The sequence below is a fragment of the Elgaria multicarinata genome, chromosome 11 (assembly GCF_023053635.1).
Source record: "Elgaria multicarinata webbii isolate HBS135686 ecotype San Diego chromosome 11, rElgMul1.1.pri, whole genome shotgun sequence".
Taxonomy (NCBI): domain Eukaryota; kingdom Metazoa; phylum Chordata; class Lepidosauria; order Squamata; family Anguidae; genus Elgaria; species Elgaria multicarinata.
The window spans coordinates 40832807-40860384 of NC_086181.1; the positions used below are offsets into that span (position 1 = coordinate 40832807).

General features: G+C 43.2%; 2 protein-coding genes across 2 annotated transcripts; one reads left to right on the plus strand and one right to left on the minus strand.

Annotated features, from left to right (window-relative positions):
- The first annotated feature begins 8528 nt into the window (after positions 1-8528).
- On the plus strand, positions 8529-9485 carry LOC134405865 (olfactory receptor 6E1-like). The gene has a single exon (XM_063137119.1). The coding sequence runs from the start codon at positions 8529-8531 to the stop codon at positions 9483-9485; it is 957 nt and encodes a 318-aa protein (XP_062993189.1).
- A 4982-nt stretch (positions 9486-14467) lies between these two features.
- LOC134405866 (olfactory receptor 6E1-like) lies at positions 14468-17259 on the minus strand. The gene is made up of 3 exons (XM_063137121.1): positions 17113-17259; positions 16905-16913; positions 14468-15256 (listed from the first exon to the last, which is right to left on the minus strand). Exons 1-3 carry the CDS (start codon positions 17257-17259, stop codon positions 14468-14470), a joined length of 945 nt encoding a protein of 314 aa, XP_062993191.1.
- Between the last annotated feature and the right edge of the window lie 10319 nt (positions 17260-27578).

Sequence of the window (27578 nt, forward strand, 5' to 3'; positions counted from 1 at the left end):
ATGACTCTGAGCAGAAGTCTCAGAGTCCTTGCAAAAGTCTCTTCTGAGAAATTTTGCCTCAGCTCTAAATTTTGTATTCAGTAACATTTCAAAATTCTGATTGGCTCATCAAAATACCAAAGCTTTTCGAAACTCAAATTGGAGAGATCTTTTACAGAAAAATAAGTAAATCTGAGTCCTAAAGAAATCCAGTGTTAAGCATGGACCTCCGTAACATTCTAAACAACAATGTACTTGTTTCTACAGCGTTTTCTCCTATTTGCAGCCTTCAATGTGGATCTTTTGGTAAAACAACAATAACAATGTTGAGTTTGCTTATTTATCTCCCATGTATCTTCTAGTTTTGCCTTCACAAGGCATCTGTTCTTATGCCAAAGACACAGTGGGAATTTTGCTTTGTGCCACTCGGAATTTTGTATTTACATTTTTTTTTTAATCTTGCCTCTTCACAATGAAACTCATACAGAAAATAAGAATAAAAGCCACAAATAAAATTAAAACAGAATCAACAGTAGCAACAGTGAGGAAAAAAACAAACACGTGATGTCCTCCACCAAATGCTGTGGGCTATGTGTTCACCTAGTACCTATACAATAGACAATACCTGCAAATATCTTTTGTTTCACAGTTGGGGTGCTACCACAGAGAAAGTCCTGTTGCCAGTTGCCATTCAGCTGAGCTCTAAATGTGGAAACAATTTGAGGAGAGTCTCAGAACATGATGTTGTGGAATGGAAATATAACATTCATGTAGGATAAGGCAGTCTGCTTCCAGGCCATTCAGAGTTATAGATCCAAAGCAAGCATTTTTGAATTCTACCCATAAATACATAGGGAAGATAATGTTGATATGTTGACACCTGCAGTATTTGTTTGCCCACCCTCAGCTATATGACCACTGGATTGCTTCTCATTATTTTTTATCCTGCATTTTCCTTGATTTGATTTTGCTCCCAGAACATCAGACTGCAGCAGCCCAAAGGAGTTATCCCTACTTCAGCAGCTGTGCGGGGTAGACAACAGCTAAGGGGAGAATCCAGGCACAAAGGAAATTGAAAAGCACTTTCTTTTTTCCTCCCTCGCCATTCTGAAAATAACACCAAGGCAAACAGATGGAGTGCTGAAGATGGGGAGAAACCCCCCACCCCAAATAAATGTCTATGTTTGAGGAAGGGGCTTACAGATAAGGAGCTGCTTCCTGTCCGGGGTGGGTGGCTGCCACGGCAGCAGAAGGTTGCAATGGGGAGAGAGAGCCTTAGTCCTAGGAGACTTGTGAGATCCAATACTGCCTGTTATTACCTTTATGTATAGCTATTTTATTTTATTTTTTAAAAACATCACCAACACAGACATCACATATAATACATACAAACAAAGGTATATATGAAACAACTATACTTACATTAAAAACATTTAAGGTAAAGGTTGAAGTACATTTTTTAGCCCTCTTCCTGCCAAAAATGCCAACTAATTTCTTAATTACCATTTATATGCCAATCAAATTCAGTTCTTTGTTATGATTTATCTGAGGGCTCATCTACACCAAGCAGGATATTGCACTATGAAAGCGGAATATAAAAGGCAGGAGACACACCAAGCAGGATATAGTGGTATGAAAGCTGTATATGGTATGTGTCAATGGGCCCCAACAGTTGTCAGTGCACTTCAATACCGCTATAAAGCAGTAGTGTGGCTCTTGCCTTTTATATACCGCTTTTATAGTGCAATATCCTGCTTGGTTTTAGAATTTTAAATTTTGTATACTCGTTTTTATCTTAATTTTAGAATTTCTGTAAACCGCCCAGAGAGCCCTGGCTATGGGAGAGGTATATAAGTGCAATAAATAAATATAAATAAATATTGGTGTAGATGTGCCCTCAGGCCATAGCTAGACTTAAGGTTTATCCCAGGATCGTCCCGGGGTCATCCCTGCCTACTCCCGGGATCCCCTGTGTATCATTTACATGAACAGGGATGACCCCAGGACGATCCCGGGATAAACCTTAGGTCTAGCTAAGGCCTCAGTCTCATACACTGGATTCACAGAATTGTACTTCATTTCTCTCTAATCCCTCCTCTTTTCCTCTCTTTCCCCATCTTAATACTAAAATCCACAAACAAACACATCATTTTTCTCTGTCTCTTTCAGATGTTCTATCAAAGGTTTCCATTCCAGCATAAACATAGTTGTTGACCTTTCTCTCATTATCGCTGTAAGTTTTGCCATCTCTGCAAGTTCCAACATCTTCAACATATATTCGTCCATTGCTGGTATTGTTTCACTCTTCCAGGTTTGTGCGTATAACAATCTTGCTGCTGTTGTCATATACAAAAATAAAGTTCCCCCTTCTCTTTTAGTTGTTGCTACCTTTATGTATAGCAAACCTCTCCCAGCTGCGCCTATGCTTACCCACAAACAGCCGCGGGACCTGCTCCCCCATGTGCAAGCGTCTAGCAAAATTCCAAGCTTCCCCTATAACTACCTGAGCAGCCAGGAGGAAAATGAGCCCCTCTGCCTCCCCTCCTCCTCACCAAGCTGCTCAGCCTGAGCTGCCTCCTTCCTTCCCCTCAGATCCTAACTCTCAAACGCCTGCCTTCCTCGTCTTCCCTGTCTCCTTATGCCCTTTAAAGTTGAAGGCTTAGCAAAAGTTGTGGCAAATCGGCACCTTCAAATATGCACATTTTAGGGGTTTAAAATCCGGCGGAGCAGCAGAGGGACGGCTGCATCATGTGTCGAGCGACACAGAAATGTGCAGCTAAGGTGAGTTATAGAAGCCATATAGATGTACCCTTTGTTACAGCAGGTCCTCTCCACTCACAGGATCTTCTATGGCCTTAGCTAGACCTAAGGTTTATCCCGGGATCGTCCTGGGGTCATTCCTGTTCATGTAAATGACACACAGGACATCCCAGGAGCAGGCAGGGACGATCCCGCAATAAACCTTAGGTCTAGCTAAGGCCAAAGTCAGTCCAAGCATGACACACTGCAGTAGCTTTAACTAATCTAAAGGATTCTGTGAGGATGCATGTTGCAATTCACAATTAGTCGCAAATAATATTAAAGGTAAGACTGTATGTTACCTCTGTTCAGGACCAAAGCTCAGCAAAGTACTCACCTCTTACACCTCCACTCAGACAAGAGGGCATTCGGCTGTCCTCTCACACTCTTGCATCTATGGTCTTATTTCAGCAGATGAAATGCAAACTCGTAGAAGCTCCAGGCCACGGTAAGCAAGCTTAAAGCATTAGCTTTGATGAGACTGGCCAGCTTCTGCTGCTCATGCAAACAGAAGGATTGTCGAAGTTCCATTCACTCAGCTTTTTTCAGAGCCCGTCACATTCTATAGCCTTAATGCCTTCTAGATGTATTTTGGGGGGAGGATTGGTTCAGAAACTAGTGATCTCAGTAATTTTATTGTACATATTCCCTTGCACCTGGAGGAACAAAGAAACCACGTGGTGCAGGTTCATATCCTGAAGCATATAGAGCAAAGGGTATTCAGTTTTTGCTTGTTAGGATACCCAAGGGACATTAGATTGGTTTCTGCGAGAGGCGGGAAACTGAGTGAACATCTTATGAAATAAACTCATGCTACAACAAATTACCCTCTAAGTACCTTAGGTTGTCTATCTGCTTTCTGTGTGGCTGTTGTTCTGGGATCTAAAGAAACATAAAAATAGTGAGCAGTGTATCTGCCAATTTTGGTCTGACTCAGTTTCTAATTTTTCCAACATTAAATTGTCATCATCCCATTTCTAGATCAGTTTGCAATTTTTCTTAAAGAAGACGGCAGAAAGAAAATATTTGATTGACCTAATATATGAATGTTTGCAAACACATTTCCTTAATAAAATGCATTTTTGTCAATAATTTCCACCAATATACAGATTTGTGTGTTTGTGTGTGTGTCTGTGTGTGTTATCCTCTAACATACTCAGTTTTGTGTACTTTTTTTTTGATGAAAGAATTGCATTGCAAATGAGCGGACTTTGAAACAGAGGTGTGTTTTAGTTCATGTTTTGGTTTGGAAAGTGCGAATTAAGTCATTTTGCAATCAAATGGAAACCAAAGGATTCCCCCATCCCTACTGAAAATGGCTCCCCCCCGAATGCTCCTCTGTGATGTTTTATGTCGAATCTTAGCTGGGATTATCTTAAAATGGGTGAAAATATTCCACATAGTCATTAATGCCACTACCACCCATCATTGTTATCACTGTGTCCCCTTTGACACCATGGCCTCATCTACACTAAGCAGGATATTCCATTATGAAAGTGATATGAAGGAAAGGAAAGGAACCTCTCGTGCAAGCACTGAGTCATTACTGACTCTTGGAGGGATGCCAGCTTTCGCTGACGTTTTCTTGGCAGGCCTTATAGCGGGGTGGTTTGCCGTTGCCTTCCCCGGCCGTTATTACCTTTCCCCCAGCTAACTGGGTACTCATTTTACCGACCTTGGGAGGATGGAAGGCTGAGTTGACCCGAGCTGGCTGCCTGAAACCAGCTTCCGCTGGGATCGAACACAGGCCATAGGGAGAGTTTCAGCTGCAGAAACTGCTGCTTTACTGCTCTGCGCCACACTAGTATATAAAATTTTGGAGCCATGCTACTGCTTTATAGCAGTATTGAAGTGTGCTGAGAACTGTTGGGGCCTTTGACCTAGGGAATGTCTAGACCAGGAGAGAGAGGGGGGAGGATCTCAAGATATTCTGCTTGCGAGAGCCTCCCTTTGTCCAGATGCACACATGACATCCAAGGAGGAATGTCTGTTGAGGCCCATTGACACATTTCATATTTACCGCTTTCATAGTTTTATATCCTGCTTGGTGTAGATGTGTCAATGGGCCCCAACAGTTGTCATTGCACTTCAATACCGCTATAAAGCAGTAGTGTAGATCCTGCCTTGTATATACTGCTTTCATACTGCTTTCATAGTGGAATATCCAGCTTGGTGTAGATGGGCCCAGCATCTCCAGGTAGGGCTAGGAAGGAGTCCATCCTGAAACCCCGGAGAGCCACTGCCATCAGGACCAATGGTCTCATTCAGTATAAGCCAGCTTCCTATGTTCCAGTGGGCTTGGCCACTAGTCCTGGGATCTTTAATGATCTTCTTTTTGGGGTGGTTGGTTAGCTTTTTTGAATGCTAACTGGCGTGCAGGACTTAGACTATTATTATTATTATTATTTATTTATTTATTTATATAGCACCATCAATGTACATGGTGCTGTACAGAGTAAAACAGTAAATAGCAAGACTCTGCCGCATAGGCTTACTAGAGTTCACTTTAAATGCATTCTATTTTCTGGCGCACAAGAACTATTTCAGTGTCTCTTGGAAGGACTACATATCCCAAGGGAGATTTCTCTCAAACTCCTGAAATACCATGGAGACGAAGATGACAGAGAGGGAGAAAAGTTCCTTTGCCCTGTTCTCTCAACGGCACTGCTTCCAAGGCATCATCCTTAGTTAAAATTTAAAAAAGGGGGGGGGGAGTTTTGAGAGAATGGTTTGGGGATAGGAGATATCAGATCAATATCTGTTATAGGTTTATCTACAAGAGATATTGATCTGAGCCAGAGAAGGTTTAGGGTGTTCAGGGATAGGGCTCATGCATCCTTTGAGGTGGGATTCTAAATTGATGTCACTGTCACATCTTGAGTATTGAAAAGGAAACTTCATAATTTATCAGTCACCTAATGCTGTGTAATATTAAACATCATTCCATAGCAGCTCTGAAATACCAGCAGGTATCCACTAGCCAGTTTCAGATATTCAAACCCATTAGTGGGATGTCAAGTATAGATAGGAGCGATTCAGCAAAATATTCAGATTTTCACAAAACGTTCCAGCCATTATTAAAGTTCATGAAACTCACAATTCACAAAAATCTCACAAACAGAGTTTGGGGTGGCAGTGAGGAAAGAACCTGGATTTCAACTTGGGGCGTTACTAGACGCTCTAGGGCGTGTTACCTTCCGCAGTCACGCCGAGGCTTCCAGATGACGTTCACGAGGATCCGCCGTTATCCTGCGGTGAAGCCTCTTTCTCCCGACTTTAAAAAAGTGAGTTCTAGTGCGCCTTTTCCTGGCGTCCCGCGGTAATTCGGAGTACGTGTGGGAGGATGTGAGGTCACTGCGGTCCGCACTGGGCAGGAAAAGGCGTGCTAAGGGGGAGTGGTCAGCGGCTTCGGTCAAGCCGCCTCCGCCATTTGCGCGCAGTCTGCCAGCTGGGGCAGCGTGGCGGAGCGGCTTTTTTTTTTTACTCCCCCACTGACAGTTTGCGCAGGAACGGAGGAACGGAAAAGTGGCTGGTGACTCGTTGCGGTGGGCAGCTACCGTGGCTGCATAATGGCGGTGCTGTACGCTGCCTGTTAGTGTGGGTACCAGGCTGGCAGAGGGCAGAGCTGTTTGTGGGCTGCTGCCATGGCTACGGCCAGATGTGGGTTGGCTCCTTGGGATGGGGCACAGGGCACAGAGGCGATCATCGCCGCCGACAGCTCAGAGGCATGATGGGAGATGTAGGCACAGAGTGCCCATGCAGACGATTGACCTCGGGTCATATGACACCCACCACGACCCCCATCAGGAAGTGAGCGCATCAATGTTGACCCTCAACAGCACCAGCAGCACTTCATCTGGCACTGGCACTGCCGTCGCTGCCGCCGCCGGGGCCAGCGGCGGCATCGCTGACGGCTGCGCAAGTTTGCGGTCTTTCGGACGTGCGCAAATCGTGCAGCGAGCGAAAAAAAAGCCGCGGCAATCAGGCCGGTGTGGCTGCGCAACCGTGCTCGCGGCGGCAGCAGCACAACTGGCACAAACTTCCGCCACAAATCGAAGGCAGGTGTGGAGCATGAGGCGTCACGGCTGAATGGGAAAATCCGCTTTCACCGCTCCTCAACGACGGAACACCTGGTAGGTCTAGCAAAGCCCTTGGTTTGGATTCCAGAGCAGTTAGCAGCCATGTAGGTGCCACATCAGAACAATTTGGTCTGTAGCATGAGCCTCTTTCATCAGAGACACAATAAGTTGCCTGCTCCTTAGAGAAGCAAGACTAATGTCCCTTGTGTATTCTAACAATGAAAAAACCCACCTAACATTTCTTCTGCTTTATGCTCATCTGTATCAACATGTACCGTTCGTTACCTATGAGAGATTGCTTTCGTGTTCGCTACTGGTGTATAGAGATGGAAACATACATGCAATAAACAATTACAGAGGCTGCTGGTTTTTTGGTGTAACTGAAATCTCTTCTAGAAGGCATTAAGGTAAAAAAATGGCTACATTCCTTGCTACATTCCATGAAAGTAGGTTTAAGGGTTGAAACTCAATCATTTGCCTGGGCAGCAGGAGAGGATCACCTCCATCGAACCTGGGAAGGGCCTTTTGTTAATGTAGATTAAGGCTGGTGAGTATTTTGTTGAGTGCTGACTTGTGGGAGGTGGATGGAGATGACTTTGAGTATGCCATTTTCTACTTGAGATTGTGTTTATTCACAACATCATCTGTAAATGGAATCCCTGTGTCTACATTGTGCCTTTGATACAAGTATATACATGATAAGGGGTCCCACGTGTGCAAACAAGAACATTGACCTTAGTTTCTGAATTGTTCATTTATTTCATTGGTTATGACTGTAGTTCCAAGGCTGTGAACAGCAAGTGAACCAGTGTGTGTGGGAAGGACCACAGGGCTGGATTTTTAACACACAAAATGTATCGGGTAGAAATTAAGTGGCTCAAATTCCTCCTTCATGATAGCCTGATTTCAAAATTAGTTTTCACATTTCCTTTTATTCACATTGGATTTAAATTCTGAAAATCACATTTCAGTTTTGAATAATGTTCCAAATATGACATTATGGAAGATTAGTTTTAGCTCTAATACCAATCATTGATGGACAGTTCTCTATATTTCAACACACAGCTGTATGCCACACACATGCACAAGTAGTATCATTTATACTATCATTTAGTTTAACATGTAACTGATAGATGAGTACATTTTTCAGTGAGTTTCATCATATTTCTCATTTGTCACTGAATTTAGCCCAACCTTGGGTCCAAAGACTTTTTTTCAACCTTGGGTCCTCTGATGTTGTTGGACCATGAATCCTGACCAGTGGTGAGAGGTTTTAGGGATTCGGTACTTGCCAGTGTTCAATTTCCATTGGAATATGGTCATTAGAGGCTATTGGCATTGTGTAGTTATATTTGCATCTATTTACAAAAATCCCCACAAGAAACATGTTGAGCGTAGGTGAAGGCTCATCGCTGAATATTCCCAAAGTCTTCTTTACCCATAGGTCTTGGTGGGAGGGAAGCTTGCACAACTAATGGTGCTTTAAGAGCACAAGCTCAGTTCTCTCTCCATTGATATGGTCGTCCAGATGAACTCCCTCCAAACTCACAAGAATATATTAACAGACTGTGTTGATTTAATGGAAGAGAATCAAAGATAAATGACTTAATCCAATCAAAAGAAGCCTTAATGATTAATTTATTTTCGCTTTGCTTTTAGGGGTGCCCCAAAATGCAGAATAGCACCATGGTGAGGGAATTTATACTCTTGGGCTTCACTCACAACCGTCGGCTTGAAATCTTTCTTTTCTTCTTTTTATTCATCACATATCTTTTGACAATATTGGGGAACACAGTAATTATTGTGATCACATTGATGAGTCACCACCTCTACACTCCTATGTATTTCTTCCTTCGACACTTTGCCATTTTGGAGATTGGGTTCACCACCGCTGTTATTCCCAAAGCTTTGGCCAATATAGCTCTGGGTCATAAGGCTATCTCTTTACACGGTTGCTTCACACAGTTTTTTCTGTACTTTGTTCTTGGAACCACAGAATTCTTTCTCCTGGCTGTCATGTCCATTGACAGATATGTGGCCATCTGCAACCCTCTTCACTACCCAACTATAATGAGTGATAAAATCTGCTCATTGCTTGTGCTTGGCTCTTGGATAGGGGGGTTATTTTTAATTATAGGTCCAGCAGTTGCATTATTGCAGATGCCATTCTGTGGCCCAAACATCATCAACCACTTTTTCTGTGACAATGGACCACTGATCAAACTTGTATGTGTTGACACAAGTGTGTTACAATTAATGGATTTCATTATTGCTACTCTCTCCCTCTTTGGGACTTTGGCCATAAACATTGCATCCTACGGCAATATTATTTCCACTATTCTGCACATCCCATCAACCACAGGGAGGCAGAAGGCCTTCTCCACTTGTGCTTCCCATATCACTGTGGTCTCCATCACTTATGGCAGTTGCATTTTCATGTACATAAAACCAAAAGGTAACAGCAACTTAGACTTTGGCAAGATGGTTGCTGTTCTGAACACCGTTGTGTCTCCTCTACTGAATCCATTCATATACTGCCTGAGGAACAAGCAGGTCCAAGGTGCCTTGAGAGATACGTTCAGACTGTGTAATGTGTTTTCTAAGAACCCAAGATGTTTGAGGATATGACTGAGATCAGCACAGACCTGAAAATCAAATGCTTAGCTTTGAATCAAGCCATTTTGCCATTTCCATCATGTAACAATGCATTTTGTTCAAGGGCTGAATGTCAGTTATGAATCGATAATATGTGTGAAAAGTATCAAATATGAATAAATTCCAAATCATTTTGGTATGAAATAATAAATGTGAATTTAATATCAGGCATTAAGTATTCTGGCTTTGATCCAGACTTTTTCATACTTTCAATATGTTAGATCAATGTTCTTTTCACCCAAGGACGAGATCCAAACAGCCCTTAAGCACGACTCCACCATTCCAACGACAGAGGGTTCAAAAGCGCTTTATTGATTAGTAATCAAGGCCTGGTCTCTTCAAAGGGAGCAATCAGACAAAAGACATAGGGAATATGGTACAGTATTAAAGCTTTCAAGGGGCAGGGCCCAGTAGCAGCATTAACCAATCAGAACATAACACTGGGGCATAGCTAATTATGCTAAACAGTCCTGTGAACAATACCTTTGGCCTGACAGTAAGTTACAGAGAGTTAACTTCGACACAGACAGCTGGAGCCAGGACTCTTGTTTATATTAGTAATCAAGGATGCAAGGATGCACACAAGGAGACATTCTCATACAGGGCATTATGACATTTTGCTTGGTGTGCAATGGAGATTTTACAGTTTCCTGTTAAAAATGGAGGTGGTTCTGCTAACAAATAGACTCATTGAAATCAATGGGAGTTAAGTTATCTCTTAATAACTTACATGCTCTTGATTTCATTGGACCTCTTCTAGACATGTCGAAGTCTGTATCCAGCCCTCTGTTTGGAATGTCCAATATGTTTTAATAACAGATATAAATCCTCCTCTTAGCAAACCCAACTGAAGCATGGCGGTCAGAGCTGATGAATTGTTTCATGTGGTGGTGATCAATAACCTGGCGTTTAACATGCTTAGGGTTGAGATTACCAGGGTTAAAGACAGGAGGCAAAATGCCAGGAGAAAGAACAAGGCATTAAAATGTGTAATCTAACTCCAAGCAACAGTCTTGTTGCTTGAATCTAGAAATGGATTTACTCACCCAAACATATCAAGTTCTCTTCTGTCCCCCAAATAAGGATTCACCAGGGCCAAGGGCGGTCAGAAACCTGGCACCAGCGTCATATACAATTCAGCTTTATCGTGGTGTTGTTGTTTAAGTGATGCAGTGGAATGATTCTTGCCTATCAATCTCCATTGGTATCAGAACTGAATGTCTCCAGACCTGGATCTCAAAAGCTAACTTCCCCTATCTCACACAGGGGAGACGTGATAGAGGTGTACAAAATTATGCATGTTGTGGAGAATGTGGATATTGATCTGATATGTCCTATCATATCAGATCAATATCCACAGGGAGACATTTTTCTCCCTCTCTCAAATTACTAGAATACATGAAGCTGATTGGTGGGAGATTTAGGACAAATAAAAGGAAGTACTTCTTCACACAGCGCATTGTTCAATTATGGAACTCACTACCACAAGATGTAGTAATGGCCACCAATTTGGATGGCTTTAAAACAGGGTTGGATGAATTCCTGGAGGTGAAGGCTATCCTGGGGGCAGGAAGGGATGATCCCTCCTGGGATAAATGGGACGGCTTTTAGCCTGATTTCCCCCGCAGTCTTGGGATCATCTGAACACCCTGGGAGATGTGGGTGGCCATTCCAGCTTTGTCCCGCCTCCTCACGAGTAAACACGAGGAGGCAGGAACCGGGCACAGAGCTCTTTGGGCGCTCCATACCTATTGGAGTGGGTGGGAGGCAGGTTCAGGTTTTCCACCCCCCTTACCTTTTCACTGGAGCACACATGCACTCCTCTCTCATTTTTTTTAAAAAATGGCCGCTGCGACATCCTTCCCGGCTGTTACGCAGCTGTCTGGAAACCCAGAGAGGATCACAGAAGCCGGTAAATCCACTATCCTCCCCCTACACCCTTGTGGTATAGACAAGCCTGTGTTTTTAAATTGTTGGTTGTTTTTATGCTCTTCATGGTTGTAATTTTTGTAAACTGCCCAGAGAGCTTCGGCTATTGGGCGGTATAAAAATGTAATAAAGAAATAAATAAGAAAGCAGTATCTGGAATGTGGATTGTGCCCCAACAGTTATCAGTGCACTTCAGTACTGCTTAAACGCAGTAGTGTAGATCTAGCCCTCGTTTTATTTGATCTATGAGAAAACCAGTGTGTGTACCATGCATCACCAATACTTTCAAGTAAGTTCCATTGTATGGACAGGATAGGAGAGGGTCTTATGATAAAATTTGTGACCCATCAAGCTGAAAATACCCCACCAGTGATACGGTGTGGCCCGTCACATCTTTGGCAACCCCACGTCTTGTGCAGGCAACAAACACAGGAGATTAATCAAACACTAATGCTTCAAAGTGTTTTCTTTGACCTCAAACTCACCCCCCTATCAAAAAGAGCCACCAGCCTACAGCTGCGGACTGAGTTGAATTTTTTGACACATGTTTCATTGACTTGACTTCCAAATCATGGACTGGATGCAGATGTAGTCATGCTCAGAGTAACCCAATTGACAACCATGGGAGAAGTTAGTAATGAGTAATGCAAGTCCCACTGATTTCAATGGAACTATTCTAAGGCTCTTTCTGAACCTAAGGGTTATCCCAGGAAAATGGAGGGGTCATCCCTGCCTGCTTCCGGGATCCCCTGTGTGTCATTTGGATACACAGGGATGATCCCAGGACGATCCTGGGGAAAAAGGAAGGTGTAGAAATTGCCTAAGAATGCTTAAGTCTTGTTCTACCCCAATTTCTTTGGAGTTCAGATGCCATCTCTCTCATGGAGCATCCATCCCACAAATGCATTAATTAACTCAGTATCTGTGATTCTGTTTGTTTCCAAATGTCCTGAACTCCTAAATTAACACTTTTCAGACCACATGGTCATGTCCACTGACAGGTTTATGCTAATGTATTGTTTATTTTTTATTTAGATTTTAAAACCATACTTTATCCACAGGACCCCAAGATGATGTACACAACATTAAAAACAGACAACTCCAATATAAAAAAAAAAACCATTCTGAAAAACATGTAAGACAAGACCAACCAAACCTCTGTTCATGCAGCTGAAATTCTGACCATAGCATCAGGGGTGTGAAACCTCTGGCCCAGGAGACAAATCTGGACTACCTGGTCTCAATAGCTCCCAGATAGCCATGTGACCTTCCCTTGACCACACCCTCTTTCCCTTAATTGCCAATAATTTGGTGATTTCCTGGCTTTTTGTGTTTTTGTGGGAGACTATTAGGACTCCTGGAGGGAAGATAAAGTGGGTAAAGGACACAATATGTCATGACTGTGAAACAAGGAATTCCTCAAACCAGTTTGAACTGATCAGACTATTCATTGTCTCCAAGGTCTCCAGTTTAACAGATTCTTCTACCACTTGATGTCTTACCTCATTGTTTTACCTTTGTATTTTCCCCAGTACCCATCCATGTGTGATAATCTTCCAGCTATTTATCATGTCCACACAGTAAAGGTGGGTGAGTAATTCATTTCAGTTTAGTTTCAACCAGAATTTATCTATTTACACCTCTCAAACCTTGACCCAGACCTGAACACAATCTGTGGTCTGAAGGCTGCACATTTCTGAGCTTAAAATGCACCAAAATGTTTTTGCACACACATTTGATTTATGTGCATACTAAGAAAGAGGCATACATGTCTAAAATGTGCATAAACACACTTAAACCAATGCGTACAATCACTCTCAGAAAAATGCGTACATTTCAAAACAAATGTGAACAAACCTGAGAGAAAAGTGCATGGTTGTGAGTGCGATTGATGTGTACATTTGTGAAGTTTGGAAAATGTGCATGAACATATGCACACATTTCATGCAAAAAGACTCCCACCCTACCCACAAAACTGATAGACACACAAGAAGGAATGAGATTCAGGATGGACATCACAGAAGTTCTTCAATGAGCTCCTGTTTGCTGGCTCACACAATCCTACCACACAAGTTCTGTTGTCCACCTTTGACTAGTCTGCTTGAGCTAGCATCGCAGGACCAGATCTTAAGATATCGGTATTTGTTGGCATTCAGAGCGAGTTTATCATCCAGACAGATTTGAAAACAAACCATTTATTCTTCTGTATTTGTTATTTAATTCACACATGGCAACAGTTTATAACTGATATTCATTCCAGGAAACAAATCCAGTGTTACTGGGAAGCAAAAGAAGACAGTCAATCATGTAGTGAATCGTTAAACCATGGAATTCACTTCCCCAAGATGTAGTGATGGCCATGAGTTTGTCAGGCTTTAAAAGGGGGTTGGACAGATTTATGGAAGAGAAGGCTATCCATGGCGACTAGTCGTGACGGCTAGATGCCACCTCCAGAATCAGAGGCAGTGTGCTTATTATACACCAGTTGCCAGGGAACATGGCTGGGAGGGCGCTGTTGCAGTCATGTGTTGCTTGTGTGTTTCTTGTGAGCAACTGGTTGGCCATTGTGTGAACAGAATGATGGTCTAGATCAGTGGTTCTCAACCTTCCTAATGCCGCGACCCTTTAATACAGTTCCTCATGTTGTGGTGACCCCCAACCATAAAATTATTTTCATTCTTCTCTGTCATGGGATGGTTTGCTAATGAAAATAATACATAACAATAGCTTTAATAATACAAAAGATGATACATGACATAGTTCAGTCAATACAGTTTCCTAAGACCATCGGAAATATGTATTTTCCGATGGTCTTAGGCAACCCCTGTGAAAGGGTCATTCGACCCCCAAAGGGGTCCCGACCCACAGGTTGAGAACCGCTGGTCTAGATAGACCCTTGGTGCATCCAGCATGGGTCTTCTTATGTTCTTAATCTCTAAGTACCATTTCAGCAATCATATGCATGGCCTCCCGTTACAGTTAATGTATATTATTCATCTTCATGCTGATGTCAATTGAACCCCCAATCATCTTGAATTCTTCCAAAGCCCAACACACTGTCTAAACACAGCTCTTAGGGCATCCTGAACCTGTTTGTTCCTCAAGCAGTATATGAATGGGATCAGAAGAGGGGCAACAACAGTGTTAAGAACAGCCACCACCTTACTGAAGTCTAATTCATTGGTGCCTTTGGGTTTTATGTACATGAAAATACAACTGCCATAAATGATGGAAACAACAGTGATATGGGAAGCACAAGTGGAGAAGGCCTTCTGCCTCCCTGTAGTTGATGGGATGCGCAAGATAGTGGAAATAATTTTGACATAGGACACTAAGTTTACAGCCAGGGTCCCAAGGAGTGAGAGTATAGCAATGAGGGAATCAATGAGTTCCAACAGACTTGTGTCAACACATGCAAGTTTGATCAGTGGTCCATTGTCACAGAAAAAGTGATTGATGATGTTTGGACCACAAAACGGGATATGAAACAATGCAACTGCTGGACCTGTAATTAGTAATAATCCTCCAATCCAAGAGCAAAACGCCATCAATGAGCACATTTGACCTTTCATTATGGTTGGATAGTGTAGAGGGTTGCAGATGGCCACATATCTGTCGATCGACATGGCTGCCAGAAGAAAGAATCCTATGGTTCCCAGGACAAAATACAAATAGACCTGCAGGAAGCAACCAGGTAAAGAGATGGACTTATGGCCAGTGGCCATGTTGACCAGCGCTTTTGGGATGGTGGCACTGGTATACCCAATCTCAACAAACGCAACATGTCGAAGGAAGAAATACATCGGGGTGTGGAGCTGATGATTCACCAGTGTGATTATTAGGGATGTGCTCCGCTCCGATTAGGAGCGTAGAAGCAGTAGCGGATTGGCCTGCTCCGCCTTACCCAGAGGCGGAGTAGGAGCGGACCGCGGACCCCCTAGAAGCAAGGCGAAGAGAAGCGACCATTTTTCGGAGCTCCGAGTTCAGTCGGAGCGCTCCGGTCGCCATCTTGAAAACATTTCGCCATAGGATTGCATTGCGGCAAATAATCGCGCATAACTACGTTGTTTTTGAAGCTATCGTTCTGGAAATTCTTGTGCACAGAGAGTCGTGGATGGGGGTCATTTTGAGACCACTCTCACCTCTCTGCGTGCTGTGGTTCACGTGCAATATTTTTTTAAAAATCGGGTCAACCGCGGGGCTCAAACTGCGTTTCGGCTTTTCGCCCATAGGATTGCATTGAGGGAAAGAATCGGGGATAACTGGGGGGGGGGTTTAAGCTATCGTTCTGAAAATTCTTGTGCACAGAGAGTCGTGGATGGGGGTCATTTTGAGACCACTCTCAACTTTCTGCATCGTACGGGTCGCGGGCTAGAAGTTTTTTAAAAATAGGGTCAACCGCGGGGCTCCGTTTCGGCTTTTCGCCCATAGGATTGCATTGAGGGAAAGAATCGGGGATAACTGGGGGGGGGTTTAAGCTATCGTTCTGAAAATTCTTGTGCACAGAGAGTCGTGGATGGGGGTCATTTTGAGACCACTCTCAACTTTCTGCATCGTACGGGTCGCGGGCTAGAAGTTTTTTAAAAATCGGCGGGAAAAATACCTTTTTCAAAGGGCTGAGGGGCAGAGTCAGCTCCCGGTCATGATGATCCCAAAGTTGGAGGAGGGCATAGGCAAAACAGGTAACTTGGGATTCTGGGAAACTTCTCTTTCTTCATCTGAACGGGCTTTTCCCCGTGTTTTTTAACACAGTAGCCCCACCAAATGCACAAACACAACCTGAAATCATATACTAAGCCAAGAATAAGAGATAGAAAACACAGCACTGCTCCCCACCCTAACCTTGGTGAACAACTGAATCGATGTGGTGCAAGGGGATGAGCTCCCCTAGGGCATCTCATCGTGGACGTGCCCCCACTCTCTCCTGCACTGGAAGGCCATAGAGCCTTCCAAAGAGAGTAAAACGGTGGAGCAATGCCTATCATGAGTTGAAGTGAATGGTCACTTTTCAGTGGTGGAGCAATGCCTGTTATGAGTTGAAGTGAGCGTTTTACTTCTTCTCAGAGCTGTTGGTGGCTGTCTTGAACTGGCAGCTACTTCCCCCTCCCCCGGGCACGTCCCCCTATTGCTGGTAAAAGACAGATATAGCCTTTTTTTTTTAATTCTTCTTGCTGTTTATTGAGCAACACTGCTGCTTTTAATTCCACCCCTCCTTTGTTTATTGATTGATTTATTCCATTTTATATGCATTACTGGCTTATCCTTGGCTCCCTTCCTTATGCCCCCAGAAATGCCAGCTGCATGCCTGCCTGCCTTCCCTCCCTCCTCCCCTGCCCACCTCGCAGGGATGTTGTGTGTGGGGTGCCCGATTTTCAAAAATTCGCCAAAAATCAGGGGATGATGGGATTGCCTTGAAACTTGGCGTGTGTGTGTATACGCCCATGAGGTGTCATGGTGCCAAACGTGAGGTTTCTAACTTCAACGGAAAAAAAGTTGTTTACTTTTTTAGCTTTCAATGCAACCCTATGGGGGGGCAAAAACGGAGCTCCGGATCCGGATCCGGAGCTCCGAGCGGAGCGGAGCGGAAGTGGGCGGAGCGGGGGCGGGGCGGAGCGACCCGCTCCGAAAAATGGCGGATCTGCAAGTGAAGCGGAGCGGGGGGTCCGTGCACACCCCTAGTGATTATAATAATCAGCAGATTTCCTGCGATTGTCAAAAGATATATGCTGAACAATAGGAGACCAAGCAATATTTCAAGTTGATGGTTGTCGGTAAAGCCCAAGAGTATGAATTCCCTCACTACAGTGCTATTTCTCATTTTAGCTCATCCCTAAAAGTAAAATGAAGAGAAATGATTAATTAGGATTGCATTAGTTTATTCCAGAGAAGTAAAAATGGCACAACTTTGATTCTCTGCAATCCAGTCAAAATGATAATTACTGATATAATTAAGAACTTGAGGAGGAACAGCCACATTCATTACCAATGTTGCTTTAGGCCAAATCCAACATCAACCAAGGGATGTGAGGAACCTCTCGGAGAAATTCCAAATGAAACTCATAGAATCGTTGAAATTTGGAGTAGGAAGGTACCCTGGAAGTCATATGGTAGAATCATCTACTCAATGCAGGGCCTTCAATGTAGGGTGCAATTGCAGCATCCCTGACAGATGGCTATCCTCGGGCTCATCTACACCAAGCAGGATATTCCACTATGAAAGGGGTATGAAAGCAGTATATAAAAGGCAGAAGCCACACGACTGCTTTATAGTGGTATGGATGTGCACTGCAGGATCTACACTACTGCTTTATGGTGGTGCTGAAGTGCACTGACAACTGTTGGGGCCCATGCAGGATATAGCACTATGAAAGTGGTATGAAAGTGGTATATGGTATGTGTCAAATGGGCCCCAACAGTCATGAGTGCACTTCAGCACCACCATAAAGCAGTAGTGCACATCCATCCCTCCTGCTACCAACTATAACTGCTGAACTTTCCAACTAAGATTGTAGTGCCTGAATTTGCTTTCCTTTCCCCCCTCCTCCTCCTCCTCCTCCCTCCCAATCCCCTTTCCTTTTGTGTCATGTCTTTTAGATTGTAAGCCTGTGGGCAGGGACTGTCAAGAAATACTTTTGTAAGCCGCCATGAGAGCCTTTTTTGGCTAAATGGCGGCATAAAAATCCTTAAATAAATAAATAAATAAATAAATAAATAAATAAATACCACTATAAAGCAATAGTGTGGTTCCTGCCTTTTATATACCACTTTCATACCACATTCATAGTGGAATATCCTGCTTGGTGTAGATGAGCCCCATATCTACTCCTTTGGGTTCTCTCAAAAATCCTTAGATGTTCTGCCAAAAAGTACTCCTGAATTTTGCTTACACATCTGTTTCGGAGTCTGCTCTAGTCTATTCTGTTCTGACTTTATACTGTTAGTTTTACCCTACCCAGTGCCTGTTTACCCTACCCTGTGCCTGTTTGCATTCTCTTCCCCTCCTTATTGTTTTATTATGATTTTATTAGAATGTAAGCCTACGCGGCAGGGTCTTGCTATTTACTGTTTTACTCTGTACAGCACCATGTACATTGATGGTGCTATATAAATAAATAAATAAATAATAATAATAATAATAATAATAATAATAATATTCTCCTCTACTCTAACTACAGCTAGTTATTAATTAATCTTTCTTCTACATATATTAGGTAATGACTAGAGCCACTAATCTTGTATTTAAGACCAATAGTGTGCTTGGTATTACGGCCCAAGCACTGTCGAATGTGCGTGCGGTGATGTACAAAAGATGAGAAAAGGGTTGAAGGCATGTCAAACATTAGCAGTGCATGACTCTGAGCAGAGCTAAAACGAATGAACCTGGGGGGAAAATAGCTTCCTGAGTTTTTCATCCTAGTTGTGGGTGGTGAACTTGGAGGGAGCATTTCAATGATTTTCACCAGGGAGAGGAGACAGTCCCCAACCATTTATTGGGGGCAGTTCCACCAGAGTGACCATATGAAAATGAGGACAGGGCTCCTGTATCTTGGACAGAATGGTGGTCACCAAAAATAAATGGCAGATGATACAGTGAGAATATTTGGCAAAATTTGGCGAGAAAACTGTATTTCCCAAACATTTTCTTGCAAAAGTCTCTTCTGAGAAATTTTGCCTCAGCTCTAAATTTTATGTCCAATAACATTTCAAAATTCTGATTGGCTCATCAAAATACCAAAGCTTTTCGAAACTCAAATTGGAGAGATCTTTTACAGAAAAATAAGGAAATCTGAGTCGTAAAGAAATCAATATAAATAAATAAATAATAATAATAATAATAATAATAATAAGCATGGACCTCCGTAACATTCTATACCTGAGAGAGCGCCTTCTCCCTTACCAACCTGCCCGGTCACTGAGGTCATCCGAGGGCCTGCTCCTGGTGGTTCCACCTAGATCCATCCTCCGATTGGAATCCACCAGGGGAAGAGCCTTCAGCGTGGTGGCCCCCCTCCTGTGGAATTCCCTGCCTCTGGAGGTCAGGCAGGCTCCAACCTTGTACTCCTTTCGGCGCCTCCTAAAAACATCTTTATTCCAAGAAGCCTTTCTTTAACATGCAGCCTTGGATTTCTGTGTTGTTGTTTTTTGCTTCTTTTTAAATTTTGTTTTAACTGTTTTATTCTATTTTTATTTTCATTTTACATTGTACACTGCTCCGAAATTTTTCAATGGGGAGCAGTATATATATATATTCTAAATAAATAAATAAATAAATAAATAAATAAATAAAATAAACATTCTATACAACAATGTACTTGTTTCAACATGTCTATAGCATTTTCTCCTATTTGCAGCCTTCAATGTGGATCTTTTGGTAAAACAACAATAACAACAATATTGTGAGTTTGAAATATGTTGAGTTTGCTTATTTATCTCCCATGTATCTTCTGGTTTTGCCTTCACAAGGCATCTGTTCTTATGCCAAAGACACAGTGGGAATTTTGCTTTGTGCCACTCGGAATTTTGTATTTACATTTTTTTAAAAAAATCTTGCCTCTTCACGATGAAACTCATACAGAAAATAAGAATAAAAGCCACAAATAAAATTAAAACAGAACCAACAGTAGCAACAGTGAGGAAAAAAACAAACACGTGATGTCCTTCACCAAACGCTGTGGACTATGTGTTCACCTAGTACCTATACAATAGACAATACATGCAAATATCTTTTGTTTCACAGTTGGGGTGCTACCACAGAGAAAGTCCTGTTGCCAGTTGCCATTCAGCTGAGCTCTAAATGTGGAAACAATTTGAGGAGAGTCTCAGAACATGATGTTGTGGAATGGAAATATAACATTCATGTAGGATAAGGCAGTCTGCTTCCAGGCCATTCAGAGTTATAGATCCAAAGCAAGCATTTTTGAATTCTACCCATAAATACATAGGGAAGATAATGTTGATATGTTGACACCTGCAGTATTTGTTTGCCCACCCTCAGCTATATGATCACTGGATTGCATCTCATTATTTTTTATCCTGCATTTTCCTTGATTTGATTTTGCTCCCAGAGCATCAGACTGCAGCAGCCCAAACGAGTTATCCCTACTTCAGCAGCTGTGCGGGGTAGAGAACAGCTAAGGGGAGAATCCAGGCACAAAGGGAATTGAAAAGCACTTTCTTTTTTCTTCCCTCTCCATTCTGAAAATAACACCAAGGCAAACAGATGGAGTGCTGAAGATGGGGAGAAACCCCCCACCCCAAATAAATGTCTATGTATGAGGAAGGGGCTTACAGATAAGGAGCTGCTTCCTGTCCAGGGTGGGTGGCTGCCACGGCAGCAGAAGGTTGCAATGGGGAGAGAGAGCCTTAGTCCTAGGAGACTTGTGAGATCCAATACTGCCTCTTGCTACCTTTATGTATAGCTATTTTATTTTATTTTTTAAAAACATCACCAACACAGACATCACATATAATACATACAAACAAAGGTATACATGAAACAACTATACTTACATTAAAAACATTTAAAGTAAAGGTTGAAGTACAGTTTTTAGCCCTCTTCCTGCCAAAAATGCCAAATAATTTCTTAATTACCATTTATATGCCAATCAAATTCAGTTCTTTGTTATGATTTATCTGAGGGCTCATCTACACCAAGCAGGATATTGCACTATGAAAGCGGAATATAAAAGGCAGGAGCCACACCAAGCAGGATATAGTGGTATGAAAGCGGTCTATGGTATGTGTCAATGGCCCCCTACAGTTGTCAGTGCACTTCAATACCGCTATAAAGCAGTAGTGTGGCTCTTGCCTTTTATATACCGCTTTTATAGTGCAATATCCTGCTTGGTTTTAGAATTTTAAATTTTGTATACTCGTTTTTATCTTAATTTTAGAATTTCTGTAAACCGCCCAGAGAGCCCTGGCTATGGGAGAGGTATATAAGTGCAATAAATAAATATAAATAAATATTGGTGTAGATGTGCTCTCAGGCCATAGCTAGACTTAAGGTTTATCCCGGGATCGTCCCGGGGTCATCCCTGCCTACTCCCGGGATCCCCTGTGTATCATTTACCTGAACAGGGATGACCCCAGGACGATCCCGGGATAAACCTTAGGTCTAGCTAAGGCCTCAGTCTCATACACTGGATTCACAGAATTGTACTTCATTTCTCTCTAATCCCTCCTCTTTTCCTCTCTTTCCCCATCTTAATACTAAAATCCACAAACACATCATTTTTCTCTGTCTCTTTCAGATGTTCTATCAAAGGTTTCCATTCCAGCATAAACATAGTTGTTGACCTTTCTCTCATTATCGCTGTAAGTTTTGCCATCTCTGCAAGTTCCAACATCTTCAACATCCATTCGTCCATTGCTGGTATTGTCTCACTCTTCCAGGTTTGTGCGTATAACAATCTTGCTGCTGTTGTCATATACAAAAATAAAGTTCCCCCTTCTCTTTTAGTTGTTGCTACCTTTATGTATAGCAAACCTCTCCCAGCTGCGCCTATGCTCACCCACAAACAGCCGCGGGACCTGCTCCCCCATGTGCAAGCGTCTAGCGAAATTCCAAGCTTCCCCTATAACTACCTGAGCAGCCAGGAGGAAAATGAGCCCCTCTGCCTCCCCTCCTCCTCACCAAGCTGCTCAGCCTGAGCTGCCTCCTTCCTTCCCCTCGGATCCCCACTCTCAAACGCCTGCCTTCCTCGTCTTCCCTGTCTCCTTATGCCCTTTAAAGTTGAAGGCTTAGCAAAAGTTTCGGCAAATTGGCACCTTCAAATATGCACATTTTAGGGGTTTAAAATCCGGCGGAGCAGCAGAGGGACGGCTGCATCATGTGTCGAGCGACACAGAAATGTGCAGCTAAGGTGAGTTATAGAAGCCATATAGATGTACCCTTTGTTACAGCAGGTCCTCTCCACTCATAGGATCTTCTATGGCCTTAGCTAGACCTAAGGTTTATCCCGGGATCGTCCTGGGGTCATTCCTGTTCATGTAAATGACACACAGGACATCCCAGGAGCAGGCAGGGACGATCCCGCAATAAACCTTAGGTCTAGCTAAGGCCAAAGTCAGTCCAAGCATGACACACTGCAGTAGCTTTAACTAATCTAAAGGATTCTGTGAGGATGCATGTTGCAATTCACAATTAGTCGCAAATAATATTAAAGGTAAGACTGTATGTTACCTCTGTTCAGGACCAAAGCTCAGCAAAGTACTCACCTCTTACACCTCCACTCAGACAAGAGGGCATTCGGCTGTCCTCTCACACTCTTGCATCTATGGTCTTATTTCAGCAGATGAAATGCAAACTCGTAGAAGCTCCAGGCCACGGTAAGCAAGCTTAAAGCATTAGCCTTGATGAGACTGGCTAGCTCCTGCTGCTCATGCAAACAGAAGGATTGTCGAAGTTCCATTCACTCAGCATTTTTCAGAGCCCGTCACATTCTGTATCCTTAATGCCTTCTAGATGTATTTTGGGGGGAGGATTGGTTCAGAAACCAATTCTCAGTAATTTTATTGCACATATTCCCTTGCACCTGGAGGAACAAAGAAACCACGTGGTGCAGGTTCATATCCTGAAGCATATAGAGCAAAGGGTATTCAGTTTTTGCTTGTTAGGATACCCAAGGGACATTAGATTGGTTTCTGCGAGAGGCGGGAAACTGAGTGAACATCTTATGAAATAAACTCATGCTACAACAAATTACCCTCTAAGTACCTTAGGTTGTCTATCTGCTTTCTGTGTGGCTGTTGTTCTGGGATCTAAAGAAACATAAAAATAGTGAGCAGTGTATCTGCCAATTTTGGTCTGACTCAGTTTCTAATTTTTCCAACATTAAATTGTCATCATCCCATTTCTAGATCAGTTTGCAATTTTTCTTAAAGAAGACGGCAGAAAGAAAATATTTGATTGACCTAATATATGAATGTTTGCAAACACATTTCCTTAATAAAATGCATTTTTGTCAATAATTTCCACCAATATACAGATTTGTGTGTTTGTGTGTGTGTCTGTGTGTGTTATCCTCTAACATACTCAGTTTTGTGTACTTTTTTTTTGATGAAAGAATTGCATTGCAAATGAGCGGACTTTGAAACAGAGGTGTGTTTTAGTTCATGTTTTGGTTTGGAAAGTGCGAATTAAGTCATTTTGCAATCAAATGGAAACCAAAGGATTCCTCCATCCCTACTGAAAATGGCTCCCCCCCGAATGCTCCTCTGTGATGTTTTATGTCGAATCTTAGCTGGGATTATCTTAAAATGGGTGAAAATATTCCACATAGTCATTAATGCCACTACCACCCATCATTGTTATCACTGTGTCCCCTTTGACACCATGGCCTCATCTACACTAAGCAGGATATTCCATTATGAAAGTGATATGAAGGAAAGGAAAGGAACCTCTCGTGCAAGCACTGAGTCATTACTGACTCTTGGAGGGATGCCAGCTTTCGCTGACGTTTTCTTGGCAGGCCTTATAGCGGGGTGGTTTGCCGTTGCCTTCCCCGGCCGTTATTACCTTTCCCCCAGCTAACTGGGTACTCATTTTACCGACCTTGGGAGGATGGAAGGCTGAGTTGACCCGAGCTGGCTGCCTGAAACCAGCTTCCGCTGGGATCGAACACAGGCCATAGGGAGAGTTTCAGCTGCAGAAACTGCAGCTTTACTGCTCTGCGCCACACGAGTATATAAAATTTTGGAGCCATGCTACTGCTTTATAGCAGTATTGAAGTGTGCTGAGAACTGTTGGGGCCTTTGACCTAGGGAATGTCTAGACCAGGAGAGAGAGGGGGGAGGATCTCAAGATATTCTGCTTGCGAGAGCCTCCCTTTGTCCAGATGCACACATGACATCCAAGGAGGAATGTCTGTTGAGGCCCATTGACACATTTCATATTTACCGCTTTCATAGTTTTATATCCTGCTTGGTGTAGATGTGTCAATGGGCCCCAACAGTTGTCATTGCACTTCAATACCGCTATAAAGCAGTAGTGTAGATCCTGCCTTGTATATACTGCTTTCATACTGCTTTCATAGTGGAATATCCAGCTTGGTGTAGATGGGCCCAGCATCTCCAGGTAGGGCTAGGAAGGAGTCCATCCTGAAACCCCGGAGAGCTACTGCCATCAGGACCAATGGTCTCATTCAGTATAAGCCAGCTTCCTATGTTCCAGTGGGCTTGGCCACTAGTCCTGGGATCTTTAATGATCTTCTTTTTGGGGTGGTTGGTTAGCTTTTTTGAATGCTAACTGGCGTGCAGGACTTAGACTATTATTATTATTATTATTATTTATTTATTTATATAGCACCATCAATGTACATGGTGCTGTACAGAGTAAAACAGTAAATAGCAAGACTCTGCCGCATAGGCTTACTAGAGTTCACTTTAAATGCATTCTATTTTCTGGCGCACAAGAACTATTTCAGTGTCTCTTGGAAGGACTACATATCCCAAGGGAGATTTCTCTCAAACTCCTAAAATACCATGGAGACGAAGATGACAGAGAGGGAGAAAAGTTCCTTTGCCCTGTTCTCTCAATGGCACTGCTTCCAAGGCATCATCCTTAGTTAAAATTTAAAAAAAGGGGGGGAGTTTTGAGAGAATGGTTTGGGGATAGGAGATATCAGATCAATATCTGTTATAGGTTTATCTACAAGAGATATTGATCTGAGCCAGAGAAGGTTTAGGGTGTTCAGGGATAGGGCTCATGCATCCTTTGAGGTGGGATTCTAAATTGATGTCACTGTCACATCTTGAGTATTGAAAAGGAAACTTCATAATTTATCAGTCACCTAATGCTGTGTAATATTAAACATCATTCCATAGCAGCTCTGAAATACCAGCAGGTATCCACTAGCCAGTTTCAGATATTCAAACCCATTAGTGGGATGTCAAGTATAGATAGGAGCGATTCAGCAAAATATTCAGATTTTCACAAAACGTTCCAGCCATTATTAAAGTTCATGAAACTCACAATTCACAAAAATCTCACAAACAGAGTTTGGGGTGGCAGTGAGGAAAGAACCTGGATTTCAACTTGGGGCGTTACTAGACGCTCTAGGGCGTGTTACCTTCCGCAGTCACGCCGAGGCTTCCAGATGACGTTCACGAGGATCCGCCGTTATCCTGCGGTGAAGCCTCTTTCTCCCGACTTTAAAAAAGTGAGTTCTAGTGCGCCTTTTCCTGGCGTCCCGCGGTAATTCGGAGTACGTGTGGGAGGATGTGAGGTCACTGCGGTCCGCACTGGGCAGGAAAAGGCGTGCTAAGGGGGAGTGGTCAGCGGCTTCGGTCAAGCCGCCTCCGCCATTTGCGCGCAGTCTGCCAGCTGGGGCAGCGTGGCGGAGCGGCTTTTTTTTTTTACTCCCCCACTGACAGTTTGCGCAGGAACGGAGGAACGGAAAAGTGGCTGGTGACTCGTTGCGGTGGGCAGCTACCGTGGCTGCATAATGGCGGTGCTGTACGCTGCCTGTTAGTGTGGGTACCAGGCTGGCAGAGGGCAGAGCTGTTTGTGGGCTGCTGCCATGGCTACGGCCAGATGTGGGTTGGCTCCTTGGGATGGGGCACAGGGCACAGAGGCGATCATCACCGCCGACACCTCAGAGGCATGATGGGAGATGTAGGCACAGAGTGCCCATGCAGACGATTGACCTCGGGTCATATGACACCCGCCACGACCCCCATCAGGAAGTGAGCGCATCAATGTTGACCCTCAACAGCACCAGCAGCACTTCATCTGGCACTGGCACTGCCGTCGCTGCCGCCGCCGGGGCCAGCGGCGGCATCGCTGACGGCTGCGCAAGTTTGCGGTCTTTCGGACGTGCGCAAATCGTGCAGCGAGCGAAAAAAAAGCCGCGGCAATCAGGCCGGTGTGGCTGCGCAACCGTGCTCGCGGCGGCAGCAGCACAACTGGCGCAAACTTCCACCACAAATCGAAGGCAGGTGTGGAGCATGAGGCGTCACGGCTGAATGGGAAAATCCGCTTTCACCGCTCCTCAACGACGGAACACCTGGTAGGTCTAGCAAAGCCCTTGGTTTGGATTCCAGAGCAGTTAGCAGCCATGTAGGTGCCACATCAGAACAATTTGGTCTGTAGCATGAGCCTCTTTCATCAGAGACACAATAAGTTGCCTGCTCCTTAGAGAAGCAAGACTAATGTCCCTTGTGTATTCTAACAATGAAAAAACCCACCTAACATTTCTTCTGCTTTATGCTCATCTGTATCAACATGTACCGTTCGTTACCTATGAGAGATTGCTTTCGTGTTCGCTACTGGTATATAGAGATGGAAACATACATGCAATAAACAATTACAGAGGCTGCTGGTTTTTTGGTGTAACTGAAATCTCTTCTAGAAGGCATTAAGGTAAAAAATTTTTGCTACATTCCTTGCTACATTCCATGAAAGTAGGTTTAAGGGTTGAAACTCAATCATTTGCCTGGGCAGCAGGAGAGGATCACCTCCATCGAACCTGGGAAGGGCCTTTTGTTAATGTAGATTAAGGCTGGTGAGTATTTTGTTGAGTGCTGACTTGTGGGAGGTGGATGGAGATGACTTTGAGTATGCCATTTTCTACTTGAGATTGTGTTTATTCACAACATCATCTGTAAATGGAATCCCTGTGTCTACATTGTGCCTTTGATACAAGTATATACATGATAAGGGGTCCCACGTGTGCAAACAAGAACATTGACCTTAGTTTCTGAATTGTTCATTTATTTCATTGGTTATGACTGTAGTTCCAAGGCTGTGAACAGCAAGTGAACCAGTGTGTGTGGGAAGGACCACAGGGCTGGATTTTTAACAGACAAAATGTATCGGGTAGAAATTAAGTGGCTCAAATTCCTCCTTCATGATAGCCTGATTTCAAAATTAGTTTTCACATTTCCTTTTATTCACATTGGATTTAAATTCTGAAAATCACATTTCAGTTTTGAATAATGTTCCAAATATGACATTATGGAAGATTAGTTTTAGCTCTAATACCAATCATTGATGGACAGTTCTCTATATTTCAACACACAGCTGTATGCCACACACATGCACAAGTAGTATCATTTATACTATCATTTAGTTTAACATGTAACTGATAGATGAGTACATTTTTCAGTGAGTTTCATCATATTTCTCATTTGTCA